Source organism: Pelodiscus sinensis, chromosome 4 (assembly GCF_049634645.1).
Source record: "Pelodiscus sinensis isolate JC-2024 chromosome 4, ASM4963464v1, whole genome shotgun sequence".
NCBI lineage: Eukaryota > Metazoa > Chordata > Testudines > Trionychidae > Pelodiscus > Pelodiscus sinensis.
In genome coordinates, this window is record NC_134714.1 from 43480298 (window position 1) to 43502943 (window position 22646).

The following is a 22646-nucleotide window of genomic DNA, read 5'->3' on the forward strand; positions in this document are numbered from 1 at the left end:
CATGGAAAGTCTCAGGCCAGTGGAGGGAAAGTAGCTGACCTGCCTCTTCCTTCCAAGCCTAGATTATAGAGAGGTGTCTCCATTTTCACAAAAGGATGGGAAATTGCAGAAAACACAGCTCTAATATTTCAGTGCCTCTTTTTGATCTGTCCAAATGGCACGGTTCAGAGATGAGCCCCTGAAATTTTTAGTTCCTGAACTGGGTGGTTCTGCCCTGAAAGTAATGCCAGAAAGGGCTCCCCCACATGGAACTTCCTAGTACCCTTCTCACTTTCACATGTCAAATGATCTCAAAATTAATTCAAACAGCAGTGTGATTTTCATTCACACCTTACTACTTGCAAGTCTGAGCAATAGACATGACTCCAGGTCCCTGTGTGGGAAAGAGCCAGGAATGGATAAAAATACTGCTGGAAAAAAAAAACACAAAGGAAGGGGGAGAAGCCAGACATTCGTGGGATTCCCTGACAGTTTCATGCAGAAGGAAGGGCTGGGCTGGAAAAAACAGGCCCCAGGTTCCTGCCAAGCTGTCTGAGGCCCGTCCTTTCCAAATTGCTCAAAGAAACAGCCAAGGCTCCCTCGTAACCCTTTCAGCACTCACCCGGGACGGAGGCTGCTCTGGACATTAAACCTCTCATGGCTAAATCTAGGGCCCTCTGCTTCCTCAGGAGCATTAAACACAACAGCTGGACTCCCTAACAACAGTGAAACTCAGATGGGATTTCAGGACATTAACCCTATAAGCACCATATTGTACTGAATTAAAGGTTTAATCACGTGGAAGGAAAAAGAGAGGCCTAGGTGCCACTTTGTAATGGCCAATTTCTGCAACCCCAGAGGGCATCTGAATGAAATCCAGGGTCAAGAGAGAGAGAAAGAGGCTACTGTCAGACACTAGCACCATTAAAATACCCCATCTCAAGTTAAAAATTACAGATAAAAAATAATAACAATACCTGTGAGGTTAGACATTTAGCCAGAGAAACATGGATGGTAGCCAAGAGACATGGTCAGAAGGTGATTAGAGGAGTAAGAGAAAAAGGATGTAATTATTTCCAAATGAAAAGTCCATACATATTGTGAGTTTTACATTAATAGCAACCACCAAAAGTAAAGATCTGAATATCATTGAGGGCAGCCAAGTATGTAGCAATGGTTAAAAAACCCAACAAGATGTTAGGATGCATAAATAATGGCTGGAAAATTATGCTGAAAAATATAATAATGTCATTATATAATTCAATGGTATGCCCTCACTTGGAGTACTGTCATCTGTTCTAGTCACTGCTATAGAGAAAGAATCAGACAACAATTAGAGGCCTATAAAGCCTATAAATACTGAAATGACTGGGACTGTTCAGTTTAGGAGGACACAAATAAAAAGACATGATAGAGACATTACAATGAAAGACAGAGAGAACATAAATTAAGCACTCCTATTTATTCTCTTGTATAATACAAGAGGCAAGGGGACATTCAATGAAGTTGAAAGGCAACAGATTTAAAATTTATAAAAGAAAACCTTCACATAATGTATAATTAACCTGTGGTTAAAGTCAAGATCCTACCAGGCTTCAAAGGATCAGACACTTATGAGTAACAAGTATGTCCACAGTTGGAACAGAAAATATTGAGAGAGCTACAACCCATTATGCTTCCAAATATAAGACAACCATTAGCTGATAGGAATTAGGAAGGAGCTTCCCCAAAGGGTAGGTTATTCCATTATTACCCATTACAAGGTTCTTGTATCTTCCTCTGAAACATCAATACTGGGTGTTCCAGACACAGTGAAAGAAGGTTCGGTTGTTTGATCCAAGATAGCAGTTCCAATGTTTAGAATGAATGCAGAATAGTTTGTGAAGTGAGCTAGCCCAGTCTCTTAATATGTACAAAGGAACTGGGAGCAGATGGCAAATTTTAATCTCCTACTTCCATTACCATTCTGGTAGCTTCCATCATGATAGAGCTTACTGACATGGAGGGATAAGCCCTGGGGACATGGGAATGAGAACATCTCTACTGAAGGCAACAAAAGGTGATGGCCATGTATTTTAAAAGACTCCACCAAGTTACCTCAAACAAGACTGCAAAAGGGGACCATAATAGCTCAGGGCCAAGCACAGAAAGCAGGGTAAATGAAAAACAACTCTTCATTCAAACCAGAGCTAGTCAGAGAAAGAGGCCACCAAGTTCCCAGTTCTACAAAGCCCTCTGAAAGCTGGCCACTTGAGTCCTGGGTCCCTGACCTGTGCTCAGGCCTGTGTAAGCCAGCCGCTTGGGTCCTGGGTCCCTAACCTGTAATCAGGTTTGTGTAAGATGGCCGCATGAGTTTTGGATCCCTGACCTGTGCTCAGGCCTGTGTAAACCGGCTGCTGGAGTCCTGGGTCCCTGACCTGTGCTCAGGCCTCAGATCTGTTCAAACCACAGGCCCTCAGAGTAAAGCCGGCAGCAGTACAAACACCATCCCACCATCAATAAGACCTCAGGCCCTGATTCAGGGTGGGGCAGCCAAACAAACATAGTTCCAAAGTTAATACACCCCAGGCCCTAGTTCAGGGCAGGGCAGTCAAACAAATACAGTTCCCCAGGCATCAGTGGGGAGGGGGAGACTGCTACCTGGTATGTGGGGTGGCAGGGGGGCCGCAGGCCCTCCCTACTCTACCACATCATGGCCCAAGGCCCTAGCAGTGGCCTTGGCTGCCACTGGGGTCAGCAGAGATTCAGTCCACAATACACTGACACACTTTAAAGTGTTATTAGATCAACTTGACAGTCATCATCTTCCCCTGGGCCACTTCCTAACTCCACCTCAGCATCTACCTGGCTCCACACTGGCTGCTGGTTCTCAGGGTTGTGGTAGTCTGCACCCTGGGGCAGGGTAAAGAAGGTCTCTTCAGAGCAAGGGCCCGACCTCTGCAAGGTCCTCAGGGCCCTCCTGGCTTGGAAGCTCAGGGCAGGCCTCTGCTTCCTCCAGTGGCTGGGCTTTTATCCTACTTGCCCCGACCCTTGGCTTCCAGGCAGTTAACAGGGCAGGATACAGCTCAGCCCACCTGGGCTTAGAGAGGGGTTCTTCCTCTTCAGGGTCAGTGAGCAGCCACCCCTGCTCACTACATCCTCCCAGAAGTAGCTGAGCACAAAGGCCCTACTCACGCAGCTGGCTTGTGCCCCCACTCTGCCCTGCTGTGAGGCCCCAACTTTCACTTCCAGCTAACAGCCCCAACACTGACTTCTACACACTCATTCCAGTCAGCCCAAATCCCCTTCGCCTCTGGAAAGGGTCCTGTGATTAATCTCACCTATTACCTAGGAAAAGTAACAACAGAGAAGCAGCCAGCCAAATCCTACTAAAAAAAGTCTGGGGCTGGAGGGCCAAGCCTCAGACGATTTGGTCAAGTCACAAGCTTTCTGCCTTTCCTCTCCCAGAGGCTCCAGACAGACACAGCCAAGATTTAGGCTGTGGAAAGCAGGGTTCCTTCAAGGTGGTGCCAATCCATGTTGCTGAGGCTCAGAGTGGGTTGGTGAATAATAGGACCTACCATCACAGGCTTCTCTAGTGTGATTTATCCAATATTCAAATTATACAAGGCTGGTGATGCATCTCCAAGCTTGATTGACCTGATTCACCCCCATAGTTAGGTTGTCATCAAGTGTGCATGGGAGCAGGACAAGATATGGATGAGTGGTTGCCTGTGGTGGTAAGAAGAGGCAGGTGTATGCATAAATGGTACAGGAACGAGTAGCTGCACATATCAACTTAACTCATCCTGCTTATAGAGCAGGGGTGGGGAATCTCAGGCCTGGAGGCCAGATGTGGCCCCCAACTTGCCTGGATCCGACCCCCGAGATTTAGGGCTCCCCTCCGTGCATTGGGGAATCCATGTCCACTGAAGGACTGGAGCACACAAAATCTACTAGCCTGCGCCCCCCACTAGGTTCTGGTGTGTGAGGGGAATATGGGGAGCGTCTTTCTCCTTCTCAGTCAGGGGCCATGTCAGACAGGGTTTGTTCTTTTTGGCTTCTCACTTGTGTGCAGTCCCAGACTGATTTTTTCGTGGGTCAATGGCCTGACCCAAAAAAGGTTCCCCACCCCTGCTCTAGAGTTTAGATGCCAAGACAGTATTCCCTCCAAGACAGTGTAGTAAGAAAAGAAGATAAAAAGTTCAGTTGAAAAACCCACGGTCCTCAGACATACACTGCTCTTCCAATGCCAAAGCCCAGGGTTGAGGTGCCAAGGTACTGACAAGGGGAAGCTAATACAACTCAACTCAGTAGCAAACACTAGCTGCAGTCCACTTCTAGTCTCTCCCAATCAATAAAGTTAATTGATCCAAGCTGTTTAAAACAAAATGAGATCGGATGCAAGCAGTGGACTAGATGACCTCTTGAGGGCCCTTCTATTCCTACATCCCTATGATTTCCAATGTACCTGTCCTAATATAAGACATTTTTCTGTCTGACAGAGACTCTTCTATTAGATACTTTCCCTAACACAGTGTTGGTCATGCAGGCAGTAAGACAAAGGCATTGACAAAGGACACTAAGTTGGCACTCCAAATGACCACATAGATGGTAATCACAGAGAGTAACTTCAAGATAACCTGGGTCATACCCACCTTGGGCTTAAGATTCTTCCTTTCCCACCCTGGGCATGAGGGTAGCACAGCCTGCTACTGGCAGGCACAAGAGGGAAGCACATGTAGGCTGGCATGGAAAGATCAGGGTGTAAAGAAAGGGAATTGTGTGGGGACTATGAAACAGACAGAATATGGTGTGCCATGCAGAGAGACAGATCCCACTGCTACCCTTACCCTCAGAAAGGAAGGAGGGAAACCAAGAAGGTGGAATGCACAGATAGATCATGGGAACTTGATAGATGGGTGGCTAAGATGGTACAATGCTGGAGTCAGTGGGCCTGGGTTGCTCTTGTTCTGGCACTTCTGTGCTGCCTCATCAGGGAGGTGTGAAGGTCAGTGCCGAATTTGCTAAGACGGAACTGAGGAACTATTGTGTAGCACTTGGAACTGCTGCTTGTGCCCTACATTTGCACTGGGGGAATAAGTGCAGTTCAGATTCCTCAGCCTACACTGTAGCCTGCATCTAGTTGCTGTGAAAAAAGACTGGGTATGTCTACACTTGATTCCTCCTTCGAGGGAGGAATGCAAATGTAGACATCCGAAATTGCAAATGAAGCAGGGATTTAAATATCCTGAGCTTCATTTGCATAATTGCGCACTGCTGCTTTTCCACAATAGCGCTATTTCGGGACATCAAACTCGGTCCCCACGGGGTTATTTTGAGAGAAAACCCTTCCCTCAAAATAACCCTTACTCCTCAAAAAATGAGGGTTAAGGGTTAATTTGAGGGAAGGGTTTTCTCTCGAAATAATCCCTTGGGGACCGAGTTTGATGTCCCAAAATAGCGCTACTGCGGAAAAGCGGCAGTCCACATTATGCAAATGAAGTGTGGGATATTTAAATCCCTGCTTCATTTGCAATTTCGGATGTCTACATTTGCATTCCTCCCTTGAAGGAGGAATCAAGTGTAGACATACCCACTCAGGCCCTGGTCATGTAGCAAAACAGGGCATGAGGTAGTGGAGAGATTCTCCACTATTCACACAGGACTATGGAGCAACTAAAGCAAACAGCTCAAAGACAGCAATGCCATATTAATCCCCGAGACATTGGGATACAAGAAAAAGCAGGTCTCAGATAATAAAGAACTGCCCTCTGCCCCTCCAAATCTTTGCCTTTGGCTCTCAAGATACCCATCTAGGCTGTCATCATGCCCTAATACTGGTAACTCCCTTCTATTTGGATTCCCCAAGTCTCATCTTATAACATCAGTATGTATAGACTGCTACCACGTCACCTGTACATAGCTATATAGCCCCATCTCCTGCCTTTCTTCCCATCACTCCTAGAATTCCCAATGTCACCACATTTTAATTATTTTCAGGATTCAGTTGAAGATTATCCTTGGTTTTATAAACCTTCAGTGATTATGAGCTGATCTCTTCAGAGCTTAGCTTGTCTAGTGTTGGTATCCACTCGGTCTCTGAGGGTGTGTCTAGACTACAGGTTTTTTCAAAAAAAAGTTGCCTTTTTCGAAAAAACTTCCCCTGTGTCAAGACTGCTGCCGCATTCTTTCGAAAGTAAATCGAAAGAATGCGGCAGTTTTTTTGACCACAGAAAACCTCATTTTACGAAGGATAATGCCTTTTTTCAAAAGTGCTCTTTCGAAAAAAGGCATTATGTAATGCAAACTGTGCTTTTTCGAAAGACAGCATCCAGACTACCTGGGTGTTCTCTTTTGAAAAAGCGGCTTGCTTTTTTGAAAGTACAGGCTGTATAGGGTTGCCAGGTGTCTGGTATTCACCTGGACAGTCCGGTATTTTCATCTCATGTCCAGTAAAAAAAAATCAGAAAATACCGGACACCTAAGGTGTCTGGTATTTTCTGATTTTTTTCCCCGGCCAGGAGACGAAAATGCCAGGCATCTGGCAACCCTACAAAGCTGCCAGCACAAAATGGCTGCCAGCAAAAGGCCAAGGGGAAATCAATGACTCCCCTGGGTCTTAGTGTTCAACCGCTCCCTTGTTCCTATCCCTGCACTCACTCTCTCACTCTTAAAGGGGACATGCTGGTTTAATATTTTTTTTTTTGCTCAACAATTTTGGTCTCCCGCCCCCCCCCCCCTTTTTTTTTTTTTTGGCGGGGGAGAGGGGGGATGTTCCCTGTGGCAACCCTATGGCTGTAATCTAGATGCTCTCTTTCGAAAGAGGCTTGTAGTCTAGATGTACCCCGAAAAACATATTGGCTGCGTCTACACTGGCCACTTATTCCGGAAAATCAGCCGCTTTTCTGGAATAACTTGCCAGCTGTCTATACTGGCCCCTTGAATTTCCGGAAAAGCACTGACAATCTACTGTAAAATCATCAGTGCTTTTCCGGAAAAACTATGCTACTCCTGTTCGGGCAAAAGTCCTTTTCCAGAAAACTGTTCCGGAAAAGGGCCAGTATAGACAGCACAGTAGTGTTTTCTGCAAAAAAGCCCCAATCGCGAAAATGACGATCGGGGCTTTTTTGCGGAAAAGCACATCTAGATTGGCCATGGACGCTTTTCTGGGAAAAGTGCTTTTCCGGAAAAGGGTGCCAGTGTAGACGTAGCCATTGTGGTTATCTGTCATTTTTGAGTGTAGTTAGACTGGTAGGTGGTGATTCAGTGAGGCAGCCAGTTGCTAACAAAGGTTGCTGGGAATGGGAACAGTAATTTAAAATCCCTTATCTTCAAAATTTAAATCATGTTAGACTCTACGCACAATTGTAAATGAGGAGAAGCATCCCTCTTTCTCATAATAAAAGGTACAAATATCTCCTGGATACCAAGAATCAAAGCTACTCCTCCCACGTCTTTAAAAATTAGGGAATTCTTGGGGCCAGTGATGCCAAACAATGTAAAAAACGTCCAGCTTTTCCTTTGAATATTACTGCAAGTTTGCTTATTCATTGACAATACAATAGAACCTAGAAGGTAATAGGGTTATAAGAAATAGCCAACATGGATTTCTCAAAAATAAATCATGCCAAATCAACCTAAATTTCCTTCTCTGTCAAGAGTACTGGCCTAGCTGATAGGGGGATACAGCAGACACGATATATCTTGATTTGATAAAGCTTTTAACACTGTTCCACATGACATTCTCATAAGAAAACTACGGAAATTTGGCTAGAAGAGATTTCTATAAAGTGGATGCACAACTGGCTGAAAAACTGTAATCAAGAGGAGTTATCAATGATTCATTATCAAACTGGAAAAACATATCTAGTGGAGCCCCATATGGGTCTATATTTCATCAGGTACGATTCAATGTTTTCATGAATGACCTGGATAATGGAGTGGAGAGAATGCTTCTAAAGATTGTACATGACTGTTACAGTTTCATGCCTCCAGGACTCCGGAGGCGCCCATTGTCCCGTAAGTTCCCGCTCAGTCAAGTCTCATCAGTCTTTTAGGTCCCAGGTAATTAAGGCTTACTGGAGGGGGGGAGGGGAAGGAGGCCTGGGCCCACCCTCTCTCCAGGCCTCACCCTAGGACTTTGAGGACAGGAAGCTCACCTTCCTATCCGGCCAGTGGGAGTGCCGCAACTCACCGGCCCGCGGGCTCCATGGCTGCCCCGTCCTGGGCTGCTTCCTACCCTCCTACCACATCCTGCAGTCGTCTCCCTGCTTCGTCCGCCTCCCGAGATGGCTCTTCTCCCGGTGGGCTCACGGTGGCTGGGGATCTCCCCTCTTCCACGGCCCCCGTGGTTCCCTGCCCCTCCCTGTGGGGCTCCCGCCTTCCTTCTCCTTCCACCAGCCAGTCTTTTTAAAGGTGGCGCTGCCGCTCCAGCACACCAGCGCCTGCCCTTTCCTCCCCGCTGCGGCAGGCACTACCACGCAGGTGCCCACTGCAGCTGCCGAACACTCCGGGCACCGTCAGAGCGCCTGTACAGAGCGCCGCAGTAGTGTGGGGTGCAGGACTCTCCACGCTGGTCTCCGCTACCCCGTCACAATGACACTAACCTAAGAGGTATTGCAAGCACTTTGGAGGACAGGATTAGGATTCAAAACCACCTCTACAAATTGGAGATCTGGTCTGCAATAACAAGATACATTCAGTCAAGACAACTGCCATTTACAAAATTAACTGGCTGGGCAGGGATCCTACTGAAAAGAATCTTGGGATTATAGTGGGTCACAGATTAAACAGGAGTCAATAACATGATACATTTGCAAAAAAGTCTAACATTCTGCAGAATATTAATAGGAGCATAGTTCCCTTTAAGGTGCATTCCTGCACAGGGGTGCACCAATAATTTGCCTCTCACGCACCTCCTTGGGAGAGCCATTCAAAGCAGCCACCAATTGGCCCTGGCCCTAGCTTCGACCCTTCCCAGGGCTGGAGATGTAGCCAGGGTGAACCGTGTGGTGGCTGCCGAAGCTGGAGCCCGGGCCATACCACAGTACTAAAAAATAGCACCTCGGCTCCACCTCCAGACCCAGCACACAGAGTAGCTGCCCACTGAGAGGCCCTGCTTGGAAGCAGCTAGGACTGGGGCTGCGTGGCAGCTAGGGCCAGGACCATGGTACTAAAAATAGCACCATGGTCATGTCTCCTGTTCTAAACTGGAGCAGCTGCCCACCATGCTGCCCCACCCCTACAGCAGGGGCTTGAGGAGGTTGAGGGGTGCACGTGTCAGGAAAGCAGAAGGTGAGAGTAGGGGCAGGGGGAGAACTAAGGGGAAGGTGGGGGTGAGGAGAGGAAGGGGCTTGTGCTGAGGGGAGAGGAAGGGACCAGGGCAGGAGAAGAAAGGGGCAGGCATCAAGGAGCAGGGTGGAGGAGAGACAAATGCCAAAGGAGACAATGAAGGGAAAGGGCAGGAGGAGCAGCCTGGGGGAGGGTAGGGGGGAGAAGGAAGGGGACAGGGTCATGTTTGGAGAGGAAAGGGGAGGGGCAGAGAGGAGGAGCAATGGGGGTAAGAGGGAGGAAGAGAAGGGAGGAGTCGGTTGCAAGGAGGGGTGGGCATGAGGAAGGCAGAAGATGGAATAAGTCATACGTGTGCGAGGGCGCAGAGGAGCATGAGAGAACTGGGGCAGAGAGTGGTGAGGGGGTGGGCATCAGAGAGGAATAGAGCAAGAATGGGCAGGTGTTGGGAAGGCAGGGGTAGAGAGAGAAGGGGGAGGCAACTGGAGGGTGCTGGGAGTAAGGGAAGGTGCAGGTGCTGGGGGGTTGTGGGGGTGAAGGGCAGACACAGGAAGAGGAGGGGTGTAGGGGTCCTGTCCCTCAGGCACCAGAGGGCAGAGGAGAGAGGCAGGGCAGGTGGGCAGAGGAAGGTGTTAGGAGAGGGGATGGAGAGGGGCAGCTTCAGATGATCAGAGTGGGGTGATAGAGGAGAAGATGGGCACAAGGTGGGAAGGAAGGGAAGATGCCAGAGAGGATGGGGAGGGGGGCAGGTCACAGGAGGGCTGAGGGGAGTGAGAATGGCAGGAGCCAGGATGACAGAGGAGGGTGAGGGGTAGGGGGCAGCAGCAAGCACAAGGGGAGCAGATGGGGTGAGGGGAGGGTGGGATACATGGCAGCAGAGGAAAAAGGGAGAGGTTTATAAGATATCTGTTAATAACATGGTTGCTACGGTGGCACATATCCGATCAAACGCACAATACCTCAATATTGGTGCACAAGGTAAAATTCACTCTGCTCATGGATGGAAAATCTTAGAGGGAACACTGAAAAGGAGTCTAATATATTAGACATGGGTGGTATACTGTTCTGTTCTATTCAGCAGTGGTGAGGCCTCAGCTGGAGTATTGTATTCAGTCCTTGGCACTATGCTTTAAGAAACGTGTGGACAAATTTGTTGCCCTTCTCTGGACTCTCCAAACTGATAAAAGGTTTAAAAAAAGCTATGAGGAAGTTAAAAAAACTGGATATTTAGTCTTGAGAAAGAAGATTGATAATAGTAGGCAAATATGTTAATGGCTGTTATAAAAAGAACAGTAATCAGTTGTTCTTCATGTTCACCAAGGATTTGACAAGAAGTAATCTTAATTTTCAGCAAAATATTTAGATTAGAAATTAGGGAAAACTTTCTAACTATAAGGATAGTTTAGCATTGGACTAGGCTTTCAAGAAAGGTTGTGAAATCCCCAACACTGGAGGTTTTGAAGACAGTACCTGTCTGGGTATACTTGGTACTTCCTTGACAGAGGAGGGGTGTGGAGTAGATTATCTCCTGAGGTCCCTTCCTATCCCACATTTCTATGAACAAAATGGTCAGCTCGGTGTGCTTTTATTCTCAGTAGTCTTTCAAAAATCTCTTCTTCAGAGAGAATTCCAATACCTCCAAGTCCTTCTTCAGAGAAGTGGATAACAGTACTCAGAACTCTACACTCTTAGCTGTCTGGCAGTTCTCAAAATTCCCCTTTTAATTTGTAGATAGGACTACAAATAGGAAAGATTTTGGCTTTCATTATTCTGGCCCTTTCATGCAAATAACACCCTCCCACACAGAGAGACCCATGAGACAACCTTTCCCTTCACTGTGTGCTCTGGAAGTAAAGGCACACAGGTCAAACACTTTTTGGAGGAATGTACCATTTACAGAGATTGTGAGCACTTACTGTGCGCTTTGTTTGTGAAGGGCATTTTCTCAGTGCTTCAAACCATAAGTGCTTCACCAAAGGCATCATTATCAAATCCTACACGAACACTGGCAAGACTCTATGGTGTGCATTATTTTGGAGTTTTTATATATTATAAAACACTTACAAACATTAAGCTGCACAACTGTGGTGAGGCAATATTTCTGGGGATGCCTATGCCAGCAGGGAACAGGGCATTATGGAAAAGGAGAAGATTTTTTAACCATAGATCAACTGCCAAATCTGCAGCTGATGCATGTGAAACCCTTATGATCATATTACTCTAAACCAGTTTCATTGATGAGGCCTACAGCAGAGATCTGAAAAAGGAGGAAGCATCCTACTGAGTGGCCCTTTTCCAGTTAAGCAGGGGCCCCAGTCCCATTGGTACAAGCAATGTGGAGGAGATGGAAGTAATACAAGGTTGCCTACACTCTGCTGCTCTTAAAAGCTATACAGGAGAGGAAGGAAGGTTTACACCTGTTGTACACTTTCTTTATTTGGATTAGGTAATAACTTCTTTGGCTGGGTTCCAAGAACAGAATTGCAGCGTATCTCAATAATCCTAAACCCCACAGGCAAACACTGTGCTAAGGCAGGCACAGGCCAGGAATTTATTTCTCACATTCCTCTTCTACAGGAAGGGGGAAAGGCAATGACTGGTGAAACACGAGCCGCTTAGCTAGAGCTTTCCAATACAAATTCAAATCCACCTTTTGCAGGGTCCACTTGGGGGGGACCACCCAGAGCACCCTTCTTCCCTCTGTGCCCCTCTAAAGTTTTATTAGTCATCATCTACTTGCTTTCAGTAACAAACACTCATCATTATTTGCACCTAACATGGCACTTTCAATCCACAGAACTCAAACACTCAAAAGGGCTAGGCTCATTATCTCTATTTTACAGGGCAAAGGGAGAGTCAGAAAATCTGAGGCAGAGAGGAAGAAAGAGAAGCAATTTTCACACAAATAGTTGGGACTTAACAAGGAATAGAACTCAGGAGTATCTAGATCCTAGTCTTATACTCAATCATATACACAACAGTAGCTCCACTTGGCTCCTATTCTCAATAACACCAGTCAAAGCTCCATTCAGAATCCTGTAAGCACATTTCCCCTCTAAGAATCACATACAGTCCTCTGTTCAGAATCCAAGCGGTATATTAACCACTAATGCAAATTCCTATGTCTACTTTGATTAGGAAAAAAAATGAAGAGAGAACAGAAGGAAGCCACTCAAGGGAAGAGTGTGTATTGATTGTCCTTCTGTCTTCAAACCCTCAAGTTTTGCATCCAGGTAAAAAAATTAGCCAAACTCATGTCCAATGGAGATTTCTGTACCATCAGGTAATGAACTGTGCCTTGGATAAATGCTTGAAGGGAAACTGCTTTGAGATATCTCCTACTCATCCACCTGTCCTCCCTTCACCATGGCCCTGCCAGCACCTGGACTTGAGGGCTATTTTCATGGGCTCTGTTTCTGATAGGTCTGGGAAGATGCTGGGAACTGTATTTCATTACTCCTAGAACAAGATCTCTTGAGTAAGAAGCTAATGATGAGAAAGAATGCGCTCCAGGCCTCTGTGCACAAAATCCATTTTCCTCAAAGCCAGAAGCAGTTGTTTTAACTTACCTGACTGCTGAGGAGGTAGGCTTGCTGTCAGCTGTGGAAGTATCTGGCTGAACAGCCCAAATTGATACTCCTGTGTTAAGTGCTGATCGGTGGCTCAGTGGGGAGGCTGTGCTCTTTCTGCTTGTAGCTCCACTCGCCAGATTCAAGTTTGCTAACTAAAAAATAAAAAAAGAAAAGACAAAAATAAATCAGGAACTACAAAGAGCTAAGAAAGTAACAGCACATCACCCTGAGAAAGATCCAAAGCATTGGCCAGACAATCTGATAATGGAGGGATGACTCCTGTAGAAACTTTCTCCATTTCCCAAGAGAAAAGCTCTTGGAGTGGAGCAAGCTGTGCTGGGTGCATGAAACACGGTGGATGGCCACTATCAAAGCCACCTCACTTCACATGGCTTCCAGCATCTATGCTTCATTGTAACACGCCCATTCAGTGGTGCATAAGGGCAGGGGTGGAATTCCCAAAGGAAAGCAGCACTGGGCCCCTGCACCACTAATTATAATTCAGAACAATGAAACCACAAAAGTCATAAACCATCTGCAAGCATTTACAAAAGCCAGTTGCTCACCTGGCCCCCCACATCCTTAGGTCACTGAGCCAGATCACTCTATCCATTTAAAATTGACCCATTACCATTTTACTTAGATAAGATTATCAACAAAATCTCTCCCAAATGAGAGAAATTTTCCACTCCCTTTGAAGCTGTTAAACCAATTAGGTAACCTGTCAATTAATGAAAACTCTGAAGTGAGGCAGGGGTTATTGCATTTGTTTGATCAATTTATAAGAAAATTGCACATATATTTAATAACACAAATATTACTTGTTTGACTGTATCCTTCTCCCATTACTTTTCTTGGGTCACTCATCTTCTTGAATGTGCAAACTATGAGCAGGTACTGTCTTACTATATTTGAAGAGCACCCAGCAACAAAGCGTGAATGATTCTAATTACTGCAAAAAAGTATTAAATTGCAAACAACAAACTATGTTAAGGTTGCTAAGTCAAGCACTCGTAAGTTAGGAAATGCTGGAATGTGGGCTCCCAAGGCAACTTTAATTCAGCCCCCATGAGTGTATACATTATAATAAGTCTTTAATTACATGATCACATACTATTCTTTCCATAGGACCTCTGACTTATTCAGTGCACAAAATAGATCTGCTGGTGGAAGATAGAGAAGTGTGAATCAGGATTGTATTGGAGGAGACTGTTGCATGCAGGACATCTGGGTGAAGGCAGCTGAATGCTGACCTGGAGATTTAGATTCTATCCCTGCCTGTGCCACAGGGTTCTTTGTGACATGCTAGTCAAGTAACTAGGGTTGCCAGGTATCCAGTTTTTAACCAGACAGTCCAATATTTGAGCTTTCTGTTCAGGAAACAAATTGAGAAAATATAAATGTCCGGTATTTTCTAAATAAGATGTAATGTAGATTGTGATGTAATGTCAAGTGTGTCCGGTATTTTTGTTAAAATCATCTGGCAACCCTACAAGTAACTTAAACCCAACTCTTCATAGCTAGTCACTGATTGCATATTTCTCATTTTCTAGGTGCCAACTTGAGGCCTTCGGAGTCTGACTTGCGGAAGTGCTGAATGCTTACAGCTGCAACTGAAGTCAGTGGGAGCTGTGTTTTGAACATATAGAGTGCTATCCAATGCTAAGTATTCTGAAAAATGAGATCCCAGGTGTCTCAAACTGGGCATCCAAAATTAGTGGATTCTAACCCTTACTCTCTCTGTGCCTCAATTTGCCACCTGTAAAATGAGGATAATAATACCACTGTCTCTCTCAACTTCACATTGGTCATGAAGGTAAATTAATATTTGTCGAGCACTCAAATACTATGAAGAGAGCACTGAGAAAAGTCCATTTTGAGGAAAGCAGTAATTCTGTCTTCAGAGCAGGGTCTGAATAGCGTACAAGTAAATAAGGCCTGGGAACATACACTGAACAGTGAGAAGATGACAAAATTTTGAATAGCAGCTCAATAAGAAAGCATCATCTGCTCTGTGCACTGAGTGAGATCAGTCTTCTCAAAAAAACAGTATATGATCATGTAATTAAAGATCATCATAATGCATTCACACAAGTGGAACAAATTAAGGCTGCATACACAACTTTTTTTCTAGAATTTTCAAATTTTGAGTGCTTGGCATTGCAAGTATAACTTATTTTAATGTAGTATTTTGTGCGCGCGCGCGCGTGTGTGTGTGTGTATGTACTTTCTTAGGTTTTTAAAAATCAATTTGATACCATCCATTTCCCCCACGAATTCCATCATAATGGTATCATATTAATAATCACATGGATCATCAGCAGGGTTGGAATCTTTATATCCACTGCACAGTTCTCTGTCACTTGAGATCCTGTAGTAACTGAAAACAGTAGTAGGATGTCATTCTGTATGTGTACCAGCACTAAAGAAGGACAGGGCACTAGTGATCCCAGACACTTCTGCACATAACCCCTAGACATCACCTCTTCAGGGCCCTCACACAACCTCAGTGTCCATACCCAACATCTTATTCCACCCTCTTTGCCCCTCCAGGCCCAGTTCCCTCCCTGCATCCTAGTTTGTCATCATACCTGGTTCCACTCCTTTCCAGTGCTCCACTGGTTCCCAGACCTAGTCTCTTTGCTCTAATCTGCCATTCATCACATCTTCCAGGCCTAATTTCTTTTCTTCCTCCTCCTTCGCCCCCCAGCATCCAGTCTCCTTGCTTTTATTTATTCCCCACCCCCAACTCCAGCACTCATTTTTCTATATTTGAGTCAAGCAATTTTCTCCTCCATGCTGCCTGGGTCTAGAAGGGGATCATGTAATACAGGAGAGACAAGTTTCCCTTTTCTGTTACAGTGCTGAGCCCTGGCCCTGCACACAGCAGTCCAAAGCTGAAATTACAGAGTATCATGTTTTTTAAACATGATTAAACCAATATATTTTTCCTAACCTCATTTCTCTGAAAATGCAAGCATCTTTGCTGAAAATTTCCCCAAAAATTCAGCCTGAGGCAGATGCCTGCCATTGAAAATTCCAGCCCAAATGGTTAAAGCAACTGAAAACATGGTCTTGGTATGGGAAGTCTTGTGCAAATTAGTTGGTGCTACCAGACCTACCTATATCAATAACAACAAAGATTTGATTATTCTTCCGAGAGAACAAGCACTGGGCCCTTTTGTAGTTCTGTATTAATATGAAGCATTTATATTATAGTAGCAATTTAAGACCAAAAATCAGCTTGTGCCTCATTTTACTAGGCACTAAACAAACATCTAATAAATGACAGTAACTGCCTGTAAATAACTTACAGTCTATAAAGACAAAAGAGAACAGATGGATGAGACAAACACTACAGAATGTATTCAATTCTTAGCCAGTCAGTACTTGTGATAACAACTCTGTTATAGAAGGCCTATGCAGTGGGGACTTGATCCAGCCTTGAACTACACCAATATCAAGGTTAATTTAGTGACATATAACAACTCTCTACCCCTCATCTGAAACCTAGGTGCATGTTTCTCTCTGATACCCTAATATTGTTTATTTTAAAGCTGTCTTTACAAGCAGATGAGCAACTAGGTGAGTGTGACGGGTAAGGACATTTCACACATTCCAGCTAGACAGGTGTTTAAATTACAGCAGGATTAAATACAGGCAACAGATTCATACAGAAACATAAAGAAAGAGTGAAGATTACTTGCAGCCAGCCCACCTGCTTGATTGCAATGGTTTGTTACTGCTCCATGGTCTGGTAAATTTCAGGTACTAAAATTAGTCTGTCAGAAATTTAGTAGGGCAGATTACTGAGTATCCCTCACCAAACAGCTTGACCTTGTTTTTTCTAGTGGTGACTGTCAGTACTGGTTATCTGATGAACTTCCCACAATGTTTCAGACACAGGGAAATATTTAGCAACAGATGAGTTTGGGCAAGCAAGAGCACAGTACCCTGCCCAAAAGCTGGAGAAGAAACTCCTTTAAGAATAATCTTCCATTTCAGGGATACAAACTGGAGCGCACAGATCAGCAGGACTAGTGGTGCTCAAATAGGGAACTGGTGATTGTTTGAAACTAAGGCAAAATCTGATTGACCTGATTTGTATACTGAGCTGAATTCACATGTGGACCATAACAAGTTGGACACTTGAACCCAAGTACAGCATTAGATTAGCCCTACTTCTGGTTTCTCCATTAGTGCAAGTCTCCATTTTAACTGTCTAGGGAGTTCAGAGGGACCTCAGCAGACAGTGAACCACTTGTATTCACTGCAGCTCTCTCTATTCACCTGTCCCAGCTTTCGGTGTGGATCAATTTAAATTAAATTAAGTAGAAAAGGTGTTCTAGAAATAGAGCTGGGAGTCAGCTTAAAAAGTACAGCCTCTCACCACTCTACAACATGACCTGCTCTAGTGCTTTCCCCAAGGATCCTTCTCAACCCCAAGGAGGGAATGAAAAGTCCTGCTGCCTTGGAGCATAGCACTCCAATTCTGCAAAATTCTTTGGCAGCTCACTATGCATCCTACAACCCCATCTCCTTTAAGAGCATGCTAGTGAGAAAACTTTCTTCTTTCAGACTGACTAGGCAGATTACTGCTCTCTACTGTGTCATACGGAACAAGATCACAGCACCCTATCTGGGCCCAGACAGAGGAACATTCCACTAGCAAAATCAGAGGCTGAAAAATGTTACACCCCCTCACCAGGACTTTTTCATACCAGAAAAGCTAAGATGTGCTATCTGAAAGGCCACAGGACTTGACACTGCCACTTTTTGCTAGCAGATAGTGAATACAGACAAGTAGTCAAGCCCCATTCAATTCCCGCCCGGGTTCTGTAAGACAAAACATTGAGCAGCAATGGTGCACCATTGGAGATGATGAAATAACTTAGACTTCTCTTTGTGGAATGCACATTCCCACACATCTTCTCATGGATGCCCCCTTCCCAAGCACAAATGGAATAGTTAAAGGGTTGTAATTTAGGACTGAGAGGCAGCAGCAGAGTTTTAGTGAAGGGAGATGCCTTAGCATCTACTAGGAAATGTTTTATGAACTAACTTTCCAAGTTTTATTTGGAACAGATTTTCCTGTAGAAGCTGACTGATAAAATTAAAGTTGGCATTCAACAGTAATTACTCTGACAAGCATCTAACCCACCCCACACTCAAAGCTCATCACAATTCTGCTGCTCTCTGCTTATCCACTCGTCTCTTATTGTGTCACCAACAATGTATCATCTACCTATTTGTTTGCTTCTCAAACTAATATTTTTATACTTTTTTTTCCACGGTGCCCCTTACATATGGCATGCACTCTGTGAACTGACCTGTATGGCAACTAAACTTTCCTCCTTCAAACTCTCCCGAGACACTCCTCTGTAATCTTGACTATAAGATCAGTCAATTATATCAGAGGGGGCAGGGAAGGTATCTAATTTCACTAATTTTTTTAAAAATGCCCCTCCACTCTTAATTAGTTAATTTACATGAACTGTAAGTCCTTTGGGACAGTGATTGTTTTTGTTATGTTTCTACATAGCAGCTAGCACAATGGAACCCTATTCTTGCTGGAGCCTTTGAGTGGTACTATAATACAAATATTAATTATGATCAATAATTTATTCCACTCCAGATCAGTGCGGTGCATTTTCCCAGTCTCACACACAGATGCCACATGCATCACTGGTCTAGGTCAGAGCTTGGCTGACTGGGTCCAACAATAGTTCTAGAGGAACTGGGAGCGCTGGAGCCGGCCCGTCTGCCTTGCTTTCCTCAATGTTTTGAGCTGCCAGAATGTAACAGGCGATCCCAATGTGGGAAACATTGCTGGATCTTAACTTGTCTCTTTTCTGGACAGCAAAAGGAAACCCCAAACCACTAACTTCTTACTAAACCCACAAGTCACTGTTTGAATAGTGGGAAAAATACACACATTAAAGGCCTTTCGGAGAAACCACAGTACACACTTACTACTCCAGGGTCACCTTCTCATGACCCAGGTCAGCTTTTTGGCCACACCCAATCAGTAAAAATCCACCCCAAAGCAGTTTCATTGTATGCATGGATTTGCGTTCACTGGGATGACCAGCCAGAAGAAATGAGAACTGGGGCTAATGGGATGGGAGGTGTGAAATCTGTGAGAGCACCAAGACTGATCTGGCCAAAGGCCTGTGACATTCCATCTCTTCTTGCTGAGCTTACCAGCTTACAGGATATACATATGCATACAGAGCACAAGTGTTCCAGTCTCCAGAAAATGTTCCAGACAAAGACCTGCCAGAGACATTCCTGGGAAACCTGACAAACTCAGAGGTTTCTTTGTAGCGTCTCCAGCGTATGCATCCATTTAACAATAAAAAAAAACCAAGTTAGTACTGCCGCCGCGGATGGCTGAATTCGCCTCTTGCTTCTTCTCAGAGTTAGGCTCTCATCTATGCATGCAGCCTCAAAACTTCCAGTGGGAGTGATTTTGATGGGGCACGGATGTGTCAAATGATTGATGATAAGGGCATAATCTTTCTTAAACAAGAGTTCTTAGCTGCACAACTTGTCCCATTTGGCATCTTCACCATAAAAAAGCCTCTGCTTCCGTTCCCTCTACAGCTTCAGAGCAGTGGGAGAGACACAAATACTGTGCTGCAGAAACCACACTGACATTTTCTTCTTCTATAGCTTCTGCTGAGACCCTTCACATTATTACTGATTTGCACAAGTCAGCAATGACAGAAATAACACCTGTACCTGAGAACAAGCAGTGTATGAAGAACAGTTAAGGGATGAGGCATTGTGGGATCTACAGAGATGCAGAAGGCAATGTGAAAGAGCAGGAAAAACCCAAACTTCATCCCCGGTCTTCTGATTTCTCTTTTTGATTGTGAAGTGTGCCCCCCTCCACTCCAGTGATATAGGAAACTGCCCTGCCTCCATTTTCCTCCTCTGCTCCCATGGGAGGAAGAAAATCACAAACAGCAAACCGAAGAGTTACAGGAGGGAAATGAAACAGCTTGAGAAGTCCAAGAGATAGACTGAGCCACAGCAAGGGACTAATCACTGATGATAACCCTGCTGTACATGGATTTTCATGTGTGTCCTGAGTTTTATGGTCTTAGTCTAATCTCAACTTAGCCACCTGAGCACACACTTCTCAGGTCTGAGACAGAAGGAGCTGAGCTGTGTACTAGCACATGCACTTTACTTTATGGCACATCTGGGTTATGTCTCTATACTAGCGATTTTACAGTGGCACAGAGATGCTTCCCCCTCCCCCCCCCGTGTAGCTGCTCTATGACAACAGGAGAGATCTTTCCCTTTGATGAAATTAAACCACTCTCAATGAGCAACAGTAGCGATGTCAGTGAGAAAGCATCTGCTGAAAACACAGTCCTGTCCATATTGGCACATCTGCTACTGCAACTCGTTCAGAGGGGTGTTTTTTCACATCCTGAAAGAGAATTAATAGCGACAAAAGTACTGTTGTAGATATAATCTTAATTTGCTAAGGACAAGGGGACTCTAATCTGCACAGTAAGAGACAGACAGGTAGTATGGAAAGGAGATGCACAGGCTTGTGTTTTATCATCAATATCTAGTGGAAGGTCCTTATTCTGAGGTTTCTGTGGCAGACTATTCTTACAAGATCATTCTGGGGCACTACAAGCTACACCTCCAAAGGTTTAACAAACTTATCTGGTTTCTGCTAAAAACTACTTTCTGTCCAAATGAAAAAGAGCAAGAAAAACACCACATCCTCCTGGGGATCTGTCAGGCACGTTTGCAGGAGGCCTGACTCTTGAATATTGGGCACTGGCTGGCTATACAGCAGAGAAGACAGCTCATTCTAGCTTTCACCAGGGTGGTCTGATGTTATTCCTTTGATTAAACTCCCTGGCTGGAACAGCTGGAGCTGTTCCCAACGATAGCTGGGTCCTGAAACCTCACACTCTCCTTCACGAAGAGGGGCAGCACTCCCATCAGGTTTTCCCTCCTACTCCTCCTTGCAAAGCTGGGCCAATTCAACACATTCTTCAGTTCACTAACATTAATAACCACTAAATGCTACAGCATGGTTGATATCAACAGCAGATCCATCCATCCCAGTGATATGAGACCTCACACAGATCCAATGCTTCAGGAGAGATTCTCTTTCTACCTTATAGCATATTTCAGAGAAAAAGATGCACATCCACAGAAAGAGGCATCGCCATCAGTGCCTGTGCACATTGGCGCAGGAAAAAAAAAAAAAAAAAAAAAAAAAAAAGGTAAGCTACCTACCTTTTGTAACTGTGCTCTTGAGATGTGTTGCTCATATCCATTCCAATAAATACGTGCACACACCACATGCATAACTGTTAAACAATTTTTCCTTTAGCAGTACCCACTGGGTTGGGTGTGGAGCCTTCATGGCATGGTATATAGGACTCCTGCCCTCTCAGTTCCTTCTTGCCCAAATATTCCAACATAGGAAAGATGGGTGGGATTTGAAATGGAAATGAGCAACACATCTCTAAGAACAACAGTTCTTTAAGAAAGGTAGGTAAAGGGAAGTTACTCTCTTTGTGCAGTAAGGACAGTTCTTCAATATGTGTGTCCCCGTGGGTGCTCTGCTGTTGCTGTTGGGTTTGTCCCGCACCGCAAATTGGAGACTTTTTCTAGTAATGACTAATTGGGTTGGGCACGTGTGAGAGCAGCGCATTCCATTTGTGCGCATGGCCCTGACTCCCTCAGTTTCTTCATGAACACCCTCTTATGTAAGTGTCAAACCAAAGAGGGGAGGAGGGTGGGTAGTGGAGCACCCACGGGGGGACACATCTCGTAGAACCATCGTTACTGCAGAAAGTGAGTAACATCCCTTTCTTCTTTGAGTGATGTCACGTTATTGAATTTTAAGGGGAGCAGCCAGATCACTGCTGCACCCATGGGGGGGTTTGCCCCAAAGTCTCTACAAAGTGAGCCACGTGAGGTATCAAATGAAAGCTTATGTTCTACTGATTCTATGTATGCTATTCATATACTTGTGTGATATCTGTATGTGGAGTTATAAATATGGACTCTGTGCTTGTACTGTGAATGTTCTCTGCCTGAGACAGAGCAGTGGGCCTGGACTGCCTGCTGTAAGGAAGGAATGTCCAATGAATGACTATGCTAACTAGCAGGACAATGGCTCTCAAGGTGGCCAATTCACACCTGAAGAATGCAACTGGAAACCTGCAAACCAATTAGTATCTAATGGCTGCTGGCATGGGACACAAGGATTGCTCACTTGACCATGTGACCTGCTCCACCTTGGAAGGTACCAGGAATGGATATAAAGTGCCCTGAGGCGGACTCCATTTTGTTTTCAATTCTGCTACTGATCCCAGGTGCATCCTTGAGAGGGACAGAGAGCCGGGAAGAACTGTTGACCCATCCTGACATAGGATGTACACCAGAGACTTTTAAGATAGCAGTTTGTAACATCTCTGCTGAGAGCCTGCACCAAGAATTTGGTGACTAATGCATGTAATGTATTCTCCTTAACAACCTTAAACTCAACCATTTATTTCTTTTATTAATAAACCTTTAGATTTTAGATTCTAAAGGATTGACCCGGCATGCTCTTGTGGGTAAGATCTAAAGTATAAATTTACTGGGAATGTGTGGCTGGTTCTTTGGGACCGGAAGAATCTGTTTAGGGTAGGTAAGATTGGGTTGGTGAGATTGGGTTCTATAACCCCTCACCTGTGTGTAAGGCCCAGAGCTGATTGTGGCACAGGGAGAGCTGAGGTGTCTGAGGGGTTTTGCTCATGAGGCTTCCTGCTGGCCAGATTGGTAGCTGAAGCGCTC

The 22646-nt window shown here is 44.9% G+C and overlaps 1 protein-coding gene across 13 annotated transcripts in view; it reads right to left on the reverse strand.

Moving 5' to 3' along the window:
- TTLL5 (tubulin tyrosine ligase like 5) overlaps window positions 1–22646 on the reverse strand; it is a 280508-nt gene that overhangs the window by 76807 nt on the left and 181055 nt on the right. For all 13 annotated transcript variants that reach the window (XR_012903377.1, XM_075926843.1, XM_075926842.1 and 10 more), the window contains one exon: window positions 12819–12973. Coding sequence is in view for 12 of the 13 variants with exons in the window: in XM_075926843.1 (XP_075782958.1) it covers window positions 12819–12973 (155 nt within the window). In the remaining variant the exon portion in view is untranslated. The remainder of the gene's footprint in view (window positions 1–12818; window positions 12974–22646) is intronic.